The 15,456-nt window shown below is 40.3% G+C and overlaps 1 protein-coding gene across 2 annotated transcripts in view; it reads right to left on the reverse strand.

The window, feature by feature from the left end:
- Nucleotides 1–2,319: 2,319 nt before the first annotated feature.
- The window catches only part of PON1 (paraoxonase 1), a gene marked incomplete at both ends in the record, with an annotated part of 33,676 nt that continues 20,539 nt past the window's right edge, over nucleotides 2,320–15,456 (reverse strand). The window contains 5 exons of one of the 2 annotated variants that reach the window (XM_084229179.1): nucleotides 2,320–2,478; nucleotides 5,343–5,471; nucleotides 9,033–9,114; nucleotides 10,339–10,539; nucleotides 13,545–13,671. In XM_084229179.1, the coding sequence (XP_084085305.1) occupies nucleotides 2,320–2,478; nucleotides 5,343–5,471; nucleotides 9,033–9,114; nucleotides 10,339–10,539; nucleotides 13,545–13,671 (698 nt within the window). The remainder of the gene's footprint in view (nucleotides 2,479–5,342; nucleotides 5,472–9,032; nucleotides 9,115–10,338; nucleotides 10,540–13,544; nucleotides 13,672–15,456) is intronic. The other variant, XM_084229180.1, reaches the window with a different exon arrangement.

Genomic DNA, 15,456 nt, shown 5'->3' on the forward strand with positions numbered 1-15,456 from the left:
ATATACACCATGGAATATTACTCAGCAATTGAAAAAGATAAACTCACACAATTTGCAGCAACATGGATGGAGCTGGAAGGGATCATGCTCAGCGAAATAAGCCAGAAAGAAAAAGAAAAATACTGGATGGTCTCACTCATAGCAGGAATCTAGAAAACCTAAATAAGGGACCAGGAAAAAGACTAACCATAATAAAGAAAAAACCAAAATCAACATGCAACTATAAACCAGAGACACACTACGGGGTAGGGGGGTGGCGGGAGAGGAAGGATTAGGGTCAAAATAAGGGGGGTGCAATTGTATGGGGAATATAACCATAATGAAAATGCATACATTGTGCAAAAATGAAAAATGATGTAAGAATTATATAAAATAAAATATTTCAAAACAAAACAAAACAAAACTTTAAGTATCCTAGAGATGTGAATCTAATAAATGAGAAGCGTTAATTTCTCTTTCTTTTTCACACACAAGTCACTATTTTTCTGTGATTAAAACTTTGGCAATATAAACATTTGGATCCAGGCATCACGGAAGAAATGAGCTAAACTGTCTTTTCTTTGAAAAGGGAAAGCACGTATCCCTTTTGGATGATCTGGACGTAAAGTCTGTCAAATTGGACCACTTTCTTTTGGGGCAGAATTTGCTGCTTCTGTCAAATACACATTCTGGTCATCTTATTGCTGATATGAAGCAAATCTTTTGAAAGCAAATCAGTTGATTTCTTTCAGCCTGAGCACCACAGCTAGGGACACTTTCACAGCAAGATGAGAATCGGTGACTGAGCAGAGGACACACCATCATACGCACACTGAAATCATCCCTAAAATCACTAATCCTCAAGGGAGGAAAGTGTTCTAACCAAACAAAATGGTTCTGAATTATTACTTTAATAAGTCAATGGTCTTAAACTGTGCGCAGTTCTCAATGTGTGGGCAAAACGTTTTTCACAATAGGCCAGACAATCACACAGAAAAGGCCTTAGAAGAATCTGAATTCCAAAATGACTGTGTTCACAACCCATAGAAATAATACAGCCTGGAGACCACACCTTCGAAACAGACAGACAAATGAAGATGGGTAATTTTTCATACCAGCTTTCCTTAAAAATAATAATAATGTGATCTTTTCTCTCTTCCCTCGGAAGATAGCCAAGGTCATTGGTCTTTTCTTTGTTAGTTTACCTGGCTATTGTTTTCTTCTTAGCCTTGGCTCCAAGTTGGAAAAGGAAAAAGCAGCCACCATCACGTTAACAACAACACTCTTAGAGCGGGCTACTCTGTATCTACTCAATGAACTCAATCAACATCCTCCCTCCACCAGGTCAAAGAAGTTAAAAGTACAATTTGTGTGGAGACAAAAGAACGTCCTAATTTTCAGTTATGACCGCACTCCCAACAATTTTAAGATTTTCCAACATGCCATCACTAGAGGAGAATTGAATAAGAGAGAGTAAAAGGAAAGTTAAAGTAATTTAAGTTTGTATTTACTGAGAAAGTCATATAGAGAAGAGAAAAATGGTGACTGCACTGTCTGATGGCTCACCGAGAGGTGTCCCCAGAGGCGAGCGGTGACTTTTTAGGCTACATCTAATTTTCTAGCATGTGAACTGAAGTTGCTGAGTACTGGGATTTTGAGGACTTGAAATCATCCTGCTCTCCTCTTTTCTGAATAAGACTCAGCAAGGCAACAATAAGGTCATGTCCTCTCAGGAACACATACTTTAGGAAAAGTGATTATTTTTTTTTTAAGATTTATTTATGCATGTAAGATATGGGGTACAGGCCAGAGATGTGGAGGGTGAGAGGATTCACCAGAGACAGAGTGGGGAGCAGAACAGGCAGACTGACTGAAATACACTGTTGAGGGGAGCAGCGGGAGAGTCAGGAGAGGTCAGCTGCACCATGTGGGGAGCTCCCTGGCCAGGGATCGAACTCGTGCTGCAGTGGCTGTGGTAGCTTCATAGGTTATGTCGAAACCCCTTGCACCACCAGGGAGGCCCCTAGGAAAAGTGATTTTGGGGTCACATAGAGTTAAAATACTATTTAAGACCTGACAACTGACACGGTGATTTAAGCCCTTTCATTGAAGGGGATTTTTATTGGTAACTGGAGTTTTCAAGTATGCCAAGATTGGTTTGATATTGCCCTCTCAAAAATCCTTACACATATCTCTTCCCAGTTAGTGGTTTCATCCCTCATGATGTCCAATTTAGGGTCAATCTGCATTGTTCAGAGGAGGTCACTATAGCCCCTTCGATGTGGCAAGTGGTTGAAATGATGGATTCATTGTTTCACGGCCTAGGTGCAAATCAGCCTGTCAGAGCTTGCAGTGAAGAGCTTTGTGGAACACGGTGCCAATCAACAGTTTTCCTTTGTACACAGAGGCAACGGTACTTCCTTGTAACACTCTGCCATTTTCTGCATATACCACTGTGACTTTGGGTTCTTCTGTTAAAATGTTCTGGATTTGGAGCACCTAGCAAAAAAAAAAAAAAAATACTATGTTATTTTTTTTTAACCACTTAACACATAACTTTAAATATGGGGTCGTTTTTTCCGTAAGAAGAAACTTTATGTAAATCACATTTTGTTCCCCAATTACTTTCCATGTAAGATGCCTGAGTTTCCTCAGCAAAATGACAGATTTTGATCAGGTGGTTTTTAACAGAGGTGGAGACACATAGGCCTACAGAGGCTTGACAAGAAATATAAATGAGTAGCACAACATTGGTGTAAGACATTGGGGAGCATTGGGGACCAAAGTAAGTAAGGGAAAGAAAACTGTTACTCCATAGCAATAAATTACTGCCTGCCAGATAAGTTTTAGTATATTTTCAAATTAGCTAAGAATTTGGATGTTTACCCTTAATTCTTGGATTCCTGATGTTTAATTGCTGGCAATTAGAAGAAAAAAACCAGAAAAAAGATCATGTCTGCATATCTCTGCACACACTCATCCAGTCCGCTGAACTTAAGGTCTCAGCTCTGAATCTATAAGAGTCTATCAGTTCCCTTTCCTTCATTTAGCCAAGCAGAAATGATTGTATCATTAGAAACAATGTAGTAATATGTTCAGTTGACTATATGTAACAGCCAGTATTTGACCATTTTGGTCAATAAAATGGTAATTGTGTGTGAGTCTTCCTATTGTACATCAGACCACCCTACAAGGCAGGAGGCTGGGTCATGTTTTGAATCTTCTCCTTGCCATTTGTTTATCGGTAAAATGAGCCTACTAGGACTATATTAACTCTAAATTTCCTTTCAACTCTGGCTTTCTATTATTCTTAAACCTTTAGGATAAACACAATGACTTGAAGAAAGGATACCTAGCTACAGAAATACCAGATATGGCAGATCAGGAAGACCATTTTAAATGGGTACTCATTTAAAAGGACCTTTTTGAAACAGCTGGCACCAAGGACAGGCATTTTAGAAAATTGGCATATCATTGCTTGTATCATTGCATTAACATGTAGCACTTACTGGGAAATAGTTGATGGTGCACCTTGGCTTAAGGAAGCCCCCTTTTAATAAAACGAAATCACTCTCCTGTGGGACAGTGCATTATATATAATGGATTGTTATTACTTTTTGTCATTCCTTACCAGAGCCATCATTAGAAAGGCAGTATTATTTCCAGAATAGCAAACCAAGTTCATGCAATAGCAAATGACCCAAGTTCACCAAATGAGCTAACAAGCAAGAACAAATTAGAATCTAACATTCTGCTCGGTTCTGAACGGAGAGCATGCCACAGCATACATTGCTTCAATTCTGTTAAACATCCTGCACAGCATTCCTAATAGCTTAGAACTGGCAAAAGGCACAAAGGATTGCCATTAAACAAATCACAATTGTCCCATAACCTGGAGATTAAAGCTATAAAGACCATAATGTAATTGGAAGTATACATTCAGGATTTTTTTTGCCCAAGAAAAGGAGGTTTTAATTTTTTTTTTTTTTTCATGCTGGGGGCATAGGGGTGAGACAGGCTTATAAAACTAGCTTAAAAATACACAGCAGTCAACAAATAGGTCAAAATCGATAACATATTTTGATTTAAATAACAAGTATAATTAGTTCATCCTGAAAACTTTGAACAGAAAACCCTGGGTACGTCTTGGTAAGCATTCAAATGCCCCAGCAACTGAGTTTCAAATTGCTCTTTGCACTGCCAAAACATCCCATGAATAAAGACAGTGGACATGAATAGGGTCTTTGGATTCTATCACTCAGATGGCAAAAAAAGGTCTTCAATACCAGACCATTCCAGGGAGTGATTTATCTTCCCATGCAGCAGGGTGCTCCCAGGCAGGATGGCCAGGTGTCCATCAGGGCCGGGCCATGGTGTGAACTTGTACACACACTGACACCCTGGGTAAGGGAGTTGACTAGGAAGGTAGGTAATTTGATTAGACCACAGAAGTGTGGTTCACTAAGTTTTTTAAACTATCATGAATTTTCACATTGCAGAAACTCACTATTGAAATAAAGGTAAGAACCTAAGGTCGGGGCCTCCCTGGTGGCGCAAAGCGTTAGGCACAGCACTGTGAAGCTAGCCACAGCCTCTGCAGTGTGGGTTCAATCCCCAGCCAGGGGGCTACCCACATGGCGCAGCAGACCTCTCCTGACTTGCCTGCTGCTCCCCTCAGCAGTGTATTTCACTACATCTCCCTGTTCTGTTCCCCACTCTGTCTCAGGTGAATCCTCTCACCTCCTGCAACTCTGGCCTGTACCCCAGTTTTTGTATGCATAAATAAATAAATCTTAAAAAAAAAAAGAACCTGAGGTCAATGTGGGCTGTCCGGACCCAGCTCACCAGACTCACTGGCCACTCTGCTTAGATGTGAATGAAGGTCCCCAGTTAGGGTCCACCAAGAGCAGCAGTAGGGAGGGGGGACAATATAAGGACTGAGAGGAATGTGGGGTATTTATTCTCTGCACATCCCCTCTGTGGGGTTCCTACTGGTGGGCCACCCCCCCCCAAAACAGCCTGGTTCCTCTCAGAAGACCTTCTACACACACATCTCCTGTCCTGGCTTCTGAAACCCAGCCCTCCTACCAGCCCTGGGTTAATGTCTTACCACCTGTTGATTTCCCCACTCTCTGACCTTTGCATACAATGCCCTGACTAGGTCCCCTCAAATTACCCAATGTAAATGACCCATCTGTCTCCTGCCTAGACTCTGCCTAAAATAACTCCCAAAGTCAAATTCCTTTTTATAGCTGATCATTTGGATCATCTCTCCATGCTTCCCCCACCTTTTATTTGCACATATAATTGAGATTTATGTTTTCGACTGAAAAACAGCTGATCTGATTCATTTTCGAACTAACCTCAGATGCAGGAGGATTCTTCTCATCGTAGAAAAAGATTTTCATGCCACTGGGATGGCATCCAACCCAAAGGTCCCCTGTCACAGGATCCACAGATATATTATCCACTAGTGTGTCAAAGTCCAGGGACTTCCAGTTGAAAAACAAGGAGAAAACAAAAGACAGTGGATAATTTGAGAGGTGATGGAGCAACATGTCAGGGGAAACTATCATTTGTCCTTGATGGTCACACTGCCGGGACCAGGGACTCGGACTTCCTGCTCCATGCCAGTAACTCTCAGGGGATTCCTCTAGCTTTCCTTCTAAGCTAGTACTTTATCAGTTTCCAGGAGAGAGGGAAATAAAATGGTGTGTGCAGATGTTAATTTCACATGCATTCAGACAACAACCAGGGAATGTGGGTCCATTTCTGATGACAACATGGCTGAAGTGCCGACTCTTCTATCATGGCTAATCAACGGCTGTGCAGCCACAGAAGAAGCAGTCACCTGGGGTCTAATTTTCACCTTGGAGTTGAGGGAAAGTTTCTGCTCTACTTTCCTGATGTTATTCAGCTCCCTGTTCTTCTGCTGTTTATTTTCTAAATATAAGTTGCAAGCATGTGATGACTGCACAGATTGCTGTCGAGGCTTTGCACCAGGATCATAAATAATACCAACGATTCTTAATTCCACCATTCATCATTTTGGCTGCCTTCTACTGAGGAGAAATCTTGTCTATTTGTTTACTTCTAACTCAGTTGGAGAAACAATATCCACCATGTACCTCAAACAGAGGCCAGCATACCTCAGCACCCAGAGACCCTGTAATAACTGGTAGTGACTTGTGGCAGAGGCTAGAGGGTCGGAGGGCAGCTACAAGAGGTCAATGCTGCCCTGTGCTTCTTACTCAAAATTAGAGCTCTCTTCACAGATCTGTGGGGAGACTAGAGACTCTAATCCACGAATAGACTAGAGGCTCAAGCATGGTCACTGGGCCATCTTTGCAACCTCATGCCAAGCCACCACTCGTTCTTACCCTGGAATTAGGCAAGATTGACCAAAAGGAAGCAGTGGAGCAAGCATCCTCTGCTCAAAATACCACCAGGCTTCCACGCCTCACACTCCCATCTCTCACAATGTCAGACACACTCCCAAGCCTCACACTCCCATCTCTCTGATACCTGAATTTCACTAGGTGAGGAAAATGTTTGTCTCTGGGCTGTGCTATTATCTTTGGAAGAGGTAATAGTCTATTGATGAATCCACAGCAGATGAAAGCCTGCAGAGATCAGAATCTGGCAGAGGTGAGAGTGGGAGAAGACACAAATGCCTGGGGCCTCATTCATTCTACATGCAATTACTGAGATCCTATCAAGTGCTTTGAAAGCAGCCAAGATCTGATTCCTGCCAGGAGTTGCTGACAGTCCAGCAAGGACACTGTTCCCTGCCACTAATGAACCAAAATCAGCATTTCTGCCCTTACCAACTCACCGCACTACATGTGCATGCCATACCACCTGTTTCCACAAATTTACATTCCTTAGCCAATGAAATGTAAAATAGTGTTCTCTTTGGGAAAAAAGGGTTTCTTCTGTTAGCTGATATCTCAATTTTCAGAAAATTGACATTGAGTTGGGACTGCCTCTTGGAATTGTTTTTATTTTGAAAATATTATTGTGGTAAAATATTACAACATAAATTTAGTCAGTTAAACCATTTTCAACTCTACAATTGGGTGGTATTAAGTACATTCACAATATTGTGCAACCATAAACATTATCCATTTCCAGAACCTTTGTCAACCCTAAAGATACTCAGTTCCCTGATAATTTCCATTATTCCTTTCCCCAGCCCCTGGTAACTTCTATTTTACTTTTTGTCTCCATGACCTTCTCTATTCTAGGTACCTCATCTAAATATCTATCCTCCTCTGTCTGTTTTATTTTCCTTAAGATTCTTCCACAATGTACAATAAGTACTTCATTCCTTTTTAAAGGCTGAATAATACTCCATCGCATGGGTATGTCACAGTTTGAGAGGTTATAAACCCATCCACATCTCATCTCAAACTCTAAGATCAGTCTCAGCTATTTTATCAAATTTCCTGGCACTCTAGATATTAATTAATTGGCATTAATATGGCCCTTCAAAAGAAAAAACAGCAATAGAGTTGAAAGAATATCCTGGATTCCAGGGAATAGAACTACTGTTAGAATAGTATGTTCTGTTTCTTAAAGTGGGACCCAAATCTGAGATAAGTTTTGCTTTCCATGTTGACTTGGCAAGTGTAATAATACCTTACTTACAAAATTCTTTAACTTTCAATTTACAGAAGGACTTATTGTTAGAACCACAGTTTGCTTTTATTTCCTCAGCCACCATGAGTCTGTAACATTCCATTTTACTCTGCTAACACCAAACTAACCCTGACAGTAATCTTTAATGTCAAACATGATGTTACATTTGATGTTGCTTCGAGGTAATTTTCTCAGAGTGAAGTCCCCATGACAGTGCCTTTGATGCACAAACGAGCAGTCACAAGGGGCTGGGGACCACTTCGTGGTGTGGGTGGTTCTGACAGGTCTTATTTGTTTTTCAGGGCAGGGAGTGACTTTCACAATTTTACTTGCTTACTTTCTCTTTGTGTTATTAGGTCTTTTGACCCAAACTTTCAGACTGGATCAGAATTGGTGGGAGTAGAAGATGAGCCCCTGAAGCATGCCCAGCCCCACCAGATTAATTTAACAAGTGTTTGTTGAATGTCTTCCAGCTGTTGGGTTCACTTCCAAGAACAAGTAGGGAAAAAAAAATGTTGTCCTTGTGGATCTTATACCCTAGTGGGACAGGAAGAGGATAGAGAGGATAAAAAAATACACAGTGTGTTAGTAATGAAAACTGAAGAGAAAGTAAAGCCCTCAAGAAGAGAGGAAATAGGTGTGTGAGAGGAAGGAGCCAAGTTGAAAGTTTAGATTAGTGGCTGAGGAAGGCCTAGCTCAGGTGACATTTAATAAAATCTAGAAGGATCTGAAAGACAGAATCATGAAGATCTGGAGGAAGAGCCAAAGGTATAAGTGTCCTGCTGAGACCGGGCCATGCCCCCAAGCTCCAGGAACAGGTTGGCAGAAGCTGAGCAGGGGAGCAAAGTTTGGAGATAAGGCCATAAAATGGTGGGCTTGAGGCCAGCCTGGCAGTTGTGAGTCCTTGGGATTTGTAAGTATTGTGAGGAGCACTGCTGTAGTAAATGCAAGTTGAGGCTTTTTCTTGACTGTCCCATCAACATGGTGGAAATGAAGAAAGGAAGAGAGGGATTAAGAAAGGATTAAAAAAGTTTTCACTACTGGAGAGTTATTTCTAAAGGCAGGAACTGAGTTGGCACTGCCCTTAGTGAGGGGGGATGAGGATGGAAAGAGAGAGGGAGGGAGGGAGAAAAGAAGGAAGGAAGGGAGTTAGTTTTGGGAACACAATGCCAAGCATTCAAAGAAGAAAAACAATCGATGTTTCATAGATAAGCGTGTGGTTTGTGCGTCCCACTCTGCAGCTGTGTAAAAGTGAACAACAAACACAGGACGCTGATGACTCTTAATAAAGGAGTGAAAAATTGGTTCTCACCCACTCCAATTAGACAATCCTTTTTTCCTCACTTTTAATTTCACAAATCAATTAGAATCTAATTATCACTCTGCAAACTTATAGTGTTAATACATCTTACCTTCAATGGAGTTAAAGTCCAATTAGCGTGCTTTTCATACACATGAATCTTATGAGCCAGAAATTCAGCTATATAGACATACCTTCAAAGAAGAAAGAGCTACATCAAAGCACTTGAAGTAATGCAATTCAAAAGGTTCCAGAGAAGCTGTAATAACTCTTTCTAGGGAAGAACTTAGAGACTAGAAAATGGAATCCATGTCAAAGCACACCAAATTCTAAAAGGACTCGGTGAATTTGCAGTGCACAAAGAAGTTTTCATTACTGGAAAGTAATGAATTTAGCCCTCACACCACTTCTTCAATATCTGGGAGCAAAACACACAGCGGTCATCTCTTCATCTGCCAATTCAGTGGCAGGTCCCAGTTCTGCATTGCAGAGGACAGGAACTTCTCGGGGTAGGCTGCAGAAAAGCCCTTTGACAACCAGTTTGTTGTTTTAATCCAGAGAAAGTGTAGGAAAACAAGATTCTCAGTCTGGTTGTGAAAGGAGATCTGATCCTACGGATCTAGAATTTTGTGTAAAATGCCTACCACACCCACCACAAAGATCTGTGGTCAGTCTAAGCACAGTGCACCCCAGGACGAAAAGAGAAATGACTGCCCGATTGTCTATAATCTTGAAGTCTGGGAGACGCTAGGATACACTGAAAGCTGTCCATGTTGCTCTTTCAAAATGTGTTACTACCTTCTGAAATCGTTGGTGATATGACAAGAGAAAATATACAGATGGATGGATATATAGAAAGTATATATACACTAACACTCCCCCAATACTCCCAACCAATACTGGTCTCAGTATTGTCAGTTTCAGGGCCACCACTAAGTAATAATGTAAATCAATTACATCACTAAATACACTGCTTAGTTAAACTGACCCCCCTCCCCCCGCCATAGTAACACTTACTTGATGAAGAAAGCAGTGCCTTAATTTACATTTTTGTGCAAGCTCTTTTCTCTTGTCATAAACCAGCACTACTGATGTGTGTGTGTGTGTATAAAACTACTTTTAATCTCATTATACACTAAAAAAATCTACCCTCCAATCAAAGATATTTAGTATTACTGTTTATCACAGTTGCCCCATTGAAATATACTTCACCCCCAAAATAGTAATTTCAAAAAGTATGAACATGTCCATTTGATAAATTTTACCCTTTGAAAAATTAAGGTATTTTACATTTTTCCTCATTTCCTCTTCCTAGGATATCAAGTTAAAAGAGATCACATTATTTAGAAAAGGGGTATGTTCTAAAGACATTAATGAGGATCTGGGGATATGCATGACATTTTAAAGAGTTCACGTACTTGCCATCAGGTGAAATGTTGATTCCATTAGCCAAATCTAATCCTTCTGCCACCACTCGAACTTCATTTGGACTGTAGTAAACAGCATACGACCACGCTAAGCCCAAATATAACTCCCAGGTCCTCAAATACTGGTTAACGAAATAGTGATCATTTGTGGCATAAAACTGCTCAGGTCCCACGGCAACAATGTCATTCACGCTGCAATTCAAGCACACACATACGCTGTATATGCAGGTGAATGTATTGTACAGAACAGGACAACACATTGCTATTCAATGCTGTCTACTCAGTCAATATTAAATCAGACCTGGAATCATGATCGCAATCTTGAAACTTGCATTTTGGTTAAAACCCTGCTGCTCTGAGCAGTGTGATTTAGGGAAAACCAATCTCTTCACATGTCAGGGCCTCAGTTTCCTTATATGTAAAAGGAAGAGGATGAACTGGGCTATCTTTTGACTTTAAAGGGCCTTAAGTTTCACGATTCTAAACTGAGTAAAATGTCCACAACCGAGAATGCTCAGTAATAGGATGCTATGGCGTTTTTTTTTTTTTGTGCTTTCTGATTTAATTCACTGTTACTGAAAATCTAAGATATATGGGTCTATTTTTCTGCTTTAATAGGTACAACAGCGAATACATAAGTAAGTCATTCTTTGCTGATTGAGGTGACAGAATTTCCCTGGGGCCATTATCTGGGAGAGAATTATCTCCATCTATTTCGGAGGGTGGAACGGCTAGCACATCAGCTCGCTGCTCTGGGCTCCTGGGAGAGCTAGATAAGCCTAAAAAGCCTCAGTTTTCTCATCTGTAAAGAGAGGTTAAATGGTTTTCCCATAGTCATACAGCTCATTAGTAGATGACTAAGGGTCAGAATCTTAATTTGTAGAGTTGCCATGGGAATCACAGCAAGACAATGCCTGGTGTGCGCTCTGCAGGAAGCCTGCCCTCGGAACCTCAGGGAACTGGAGCCACTATTACTACATTGGAGGGGGAGGGCAGGTCTAGGGGTTTAGGGTTAGTCCGTTCAGGCTCTAGGCATAAACCAGAAAACTGATTTTACTCTCTTTTTAAAAAGTCAATCTCTGAAATGAGTATGTTTTATAATCATTTCTCTGTTTTAGAGTGATAGATTTGAACTCTGAAGGAGTCCCTTTGATTACTGATGTTGCTTTCTATCATCTGTGGGGCCACAGCGAGTCATTAAATTCTTTTTTTTTTTTTTTAAGATTTATTTATTTATTTATTTATACAAGCACTGGGTACAGGCAGAAGCGCGGGAGGGTGAGAGAATTCACCAGAGCCAGAGCAGGGAGCAGTGCAGGCAGAAGGACCGAAGTACACTGCTGAGGGGAGCAGCGGGCGGCAGGAGAGGTCTGCGCGCCATGTGGGACCTTCCTCCGGTGGCCAGGGAGCAGCCGGGAATCGAACCGGCGCTGCAGAGGCTGCGGGCAGCTTCGCAACCCAGCGCTCAACCGCTGCGCCACCGGGGAGGCCCATTAAATTCTGAACCTCAGTTTCCTTCTTGGATTTGAAAGGTTAGGGTGAGAATAAAATGAAAGAGTGAATGTAAAGACCTTGGCAAAATGTCTAGCATATAATAAGTGACCAAAAGTGGCCATTATGCCATTCTTAATGAAAACATGCTTAAGTTGTATTAGATTTAGTGATTAGAATACTAATGTTATAAGCAACCTACACATAATGATTGAACACAAAGCAGAAAATATACATGGTTAATCCTTGAGTTGAGAGAGCAGAATTTTAGGGAATTGTGGCACCATGGTTATGTACAGTTTGGCTCTATTTGCCAAAAATATTTTTGCAAAGGATCCAGAAAAATAAACTCTATCCCTAGATAAATGTGAGATTTATAAGATAGAATGGAGGAACAAATAAAATAAAATTTCACTATTTTATAGTGGCTCAGAGCATCAGCTCTAGACTCATGTTACCAGGACCAAAATCCCAATTGTCCCACTTACTGGTGCTGTAAAATACCATTCAATTTTTTTTTTTAATCCAAAATGGTAAAATAATAAAAACCTAGTTAAGAAGGCATTTGTAAAAAGTTAATAATCTGTTTAAATTGGTTATTGCAGCACCTAATTTAACATTACAGCTAATCAAGTTGTTATTCTACTTCTATTAATATTATTAATATTGTTAATATTATTCAGCTTCTCCATTCTATGTACTATGCATGTGGTAGTTGGCACATTCTCTAAATATTAAGTGTCCTCATTCTTTCTCCACATATATTTACTGAATAAATGTATGAATAATTTTTCCCACCAGAAGCTGTTTTTTGAACTTTCACTCTCCTAGGGATGCACAAGACCTGGCCTACATCGTTCCTTCCTCCGTTACCTGCCAAGTGTTTTGTTAGGTACCTGCATGTAAATAACACTGGTTTAAAAGAAATCTGGCTTTACAAATACTCAAGTCTTTCCATAAATTATTCAAATAATACTCATAATAATTAGTGGTTAAAAAATGTTAATGTCAAAGTATTGTCCTAAATCCATGACTCGTCTTAGACACCAAACCCTCCTAAAATAAGGGAAGAAGTTGACTTTGTGTCAGGTTGATGGTCCTTGGGGGTTTTCTTTCGTGGATATGTTGTAATGACAATGAGCCTAGAACCAAATTGAGAATTACTACAGATCTGCTGGTTCATCAATCATGTTCAACCAACCAGCAGTAGAGACAGTGCAGGGAAGGCTCATAGGCACCAGATTTAGGATCTCATTCATAGAGATATTTAAGACTCAAATTCATTCAATTCATAGAGATATTTAGACTCATAGAGATATTTATCTCATAGAGATATTTAAGACTCAAAATTTTAATATAAAGAAATAAGTAAGTACAAGGTGTGGATTGCCTGTGAAACTGGTTTGGGTCTGAAATACTAAGTCTGTTTTGGGAAAAGAACTTTTTCTTGATAAAAGCTTGAAGGGAGATTCTGAGCCCAGAAGCCAAAAAACAATATCCAGTCAGATCGTAAAGGGGAAAGGAAGGATGGGTCTTCTCTGAGTAGTCTTCAGTATTCAAAAGTTTCTGCAGAAGAACATCCGGAGGAGTTTATGATTTTTAGAACAGAGAGTTAAAATCCCACCTCCCCCTCCCCGAAAGCAAATTGAATGTGGATTAACCATCACCGCTGTTAAAAGAAATAGAAATATGTTGTATCTCAGTACTTAGGCAAAAGTCTGTGGCTGATGGTTTTCAGATGCAAAAGTGATTTTTCTTCTTCTTGAAATTTAAACAACTCAATTGTGGATTTATAATCTGGATGGTTTACCACCAGCAGATACACGGTATTATCTGAGAAGAGATTAAAAACAAAAATCGAAATGTTAACTGAGTTCTCAGCTGTCAGCCCTGTCTCCAAAAAGCAATTTCAACCCACCTTCAAGTAGTACTTAGGGTGTCAGGCAGATAGAATATTTTCATCTCTTTGTAGAGAGAAGCATTTGTGATTGCTCCACAGAAAAACAGCTAAAGGAAGAACCAGTGACAGTTGCTAAAAAAAAAAAAAATCAAAACTCCACAGGGGAAAAAACTCCTCAACTTAAGAATGAGCAGCGCTTGACACAAAAACTCCAAAGAGCTTGTTAAGCTTTCCATTGCAAACGGTCTCAGCAAGATGCAGAATTGAGATAAAAGATGTGGGAAATACCAATATGAGAAGGTGTGCTGAAGTACAATTTACACAGTGTAAGATGATAAATTTCACAAAAAGAACAGCTAAGAGAAAGTATCAAAGGGAAGCAACTTCCATGAGTCAGTTCGACTTTGGGACATGAAAGAGACCCATCTGAGTGGGGTGATGGAAGCTGGGGAGTGAAATGAGATGACAGTCTTTGCCTTACAAAGCAGTAAGTCTCTAAGAACCTTTCGCATGACTAAATTGATGTTTAAATGAAACATGCAAGTTTAGTTAGTAGGTTCCCAGGTTAAAGCTAGGAAGCTCTTCGTTAGCCCATTTGTCCAAAAGTTTATTTTAATGAGTGGTAAATGCTATGAAGAGAAATAAAACTGGATAAGGAAGCAGAGATTAAAGGGATGTCTTCTTCTTGGGAGTCAAGGAAGTTATCTCTGATGAGGTGATGTTAAAACAGAGGCCTAAATGAAATAAGAAACTATAGACTGTGTGAGTAGCTGGAGGAAATGCATTCTAGAGCAAGGGAAGACTCTGTGCACAGGGCCTGAGGCAGCAGCTTCCTGGGCACATTCACTTAATAGTGAGGTTGTGTTTAGAGCCAGTGAGCAAAAGAAAAAGCGGGAAGCCTGAAGCAATAAAGGGAGCCACAGCCAGTTTTGTCAGGGCTCAGATAAGCATCCAAAAGGTTTACTCATTGAGGCTTTGAGCCAAGGTGCAACATGACCTGGGGCTAAATGAGTTACCCAAGGGTGGAGAGAAGGGTCTGAACCTGGAGGGTGGCATTGACAAGAACACACAGGAAAGGATTAGAGAGGCATTTGACAGGAAGTATCAAAAGTCCCAGATGATGGCCAAGTTGGAATAAGTGAGGATTAAGACCTGGATTCATGTTTTGTGCAGCAGATTGTACCTCTAGGAATTTATCCTAAGGAAATATTTACCGAAGATATGTTTTTAAAGAATGTTTATTTTGGCACAGTTTGCAATGAGAATAAAGGTGGGAATAGACCAAATTTTCATCCGCAGATCAACTATTTTATGGTACTCCCACAAAACTGAATCCTGAACAGCTGTAGCTCTACCTGCACTCTCTTAGAAGGAGTGCATGATGCAGTGTTTAGTGCAAAAGCAATTTATCGATGGGTTTGTGTAAATTTACCTCATTTTTATTTAAAAAATTTACCTACACCCTATGCTGTATTTCTTTGTGTAGAAAGACCATTGAGAGGGGGATATATTTCAAAGAAAAGAAGTCATGTGGGATAGAGGTGAAGAAGGAAAGATGAAAAAATGGAGATCAACTCTTTGACTTTTTATTTTAAAAACAAAAAAGATAATGCAAGAGGAAAAAATGCATAAGCTAGAAGGAATGGTACTGAAGGGATGATTTAAAAAATGAATACCGGAGAGGGGCGGAGCAACATGGCGGCGAGGAGACCTGCGAG

This window comes from Talpa europaea, assembly GCF_964194135.1.
Source record: "Talpa europaea genome assembly, chromosome: 3".
Taxonomy (NCBI): Eukaryota; Metazoa; Chordata; class Mammalia; order Eulipotyphla; family Talpidae; genus Talpa; species Talpa europaea.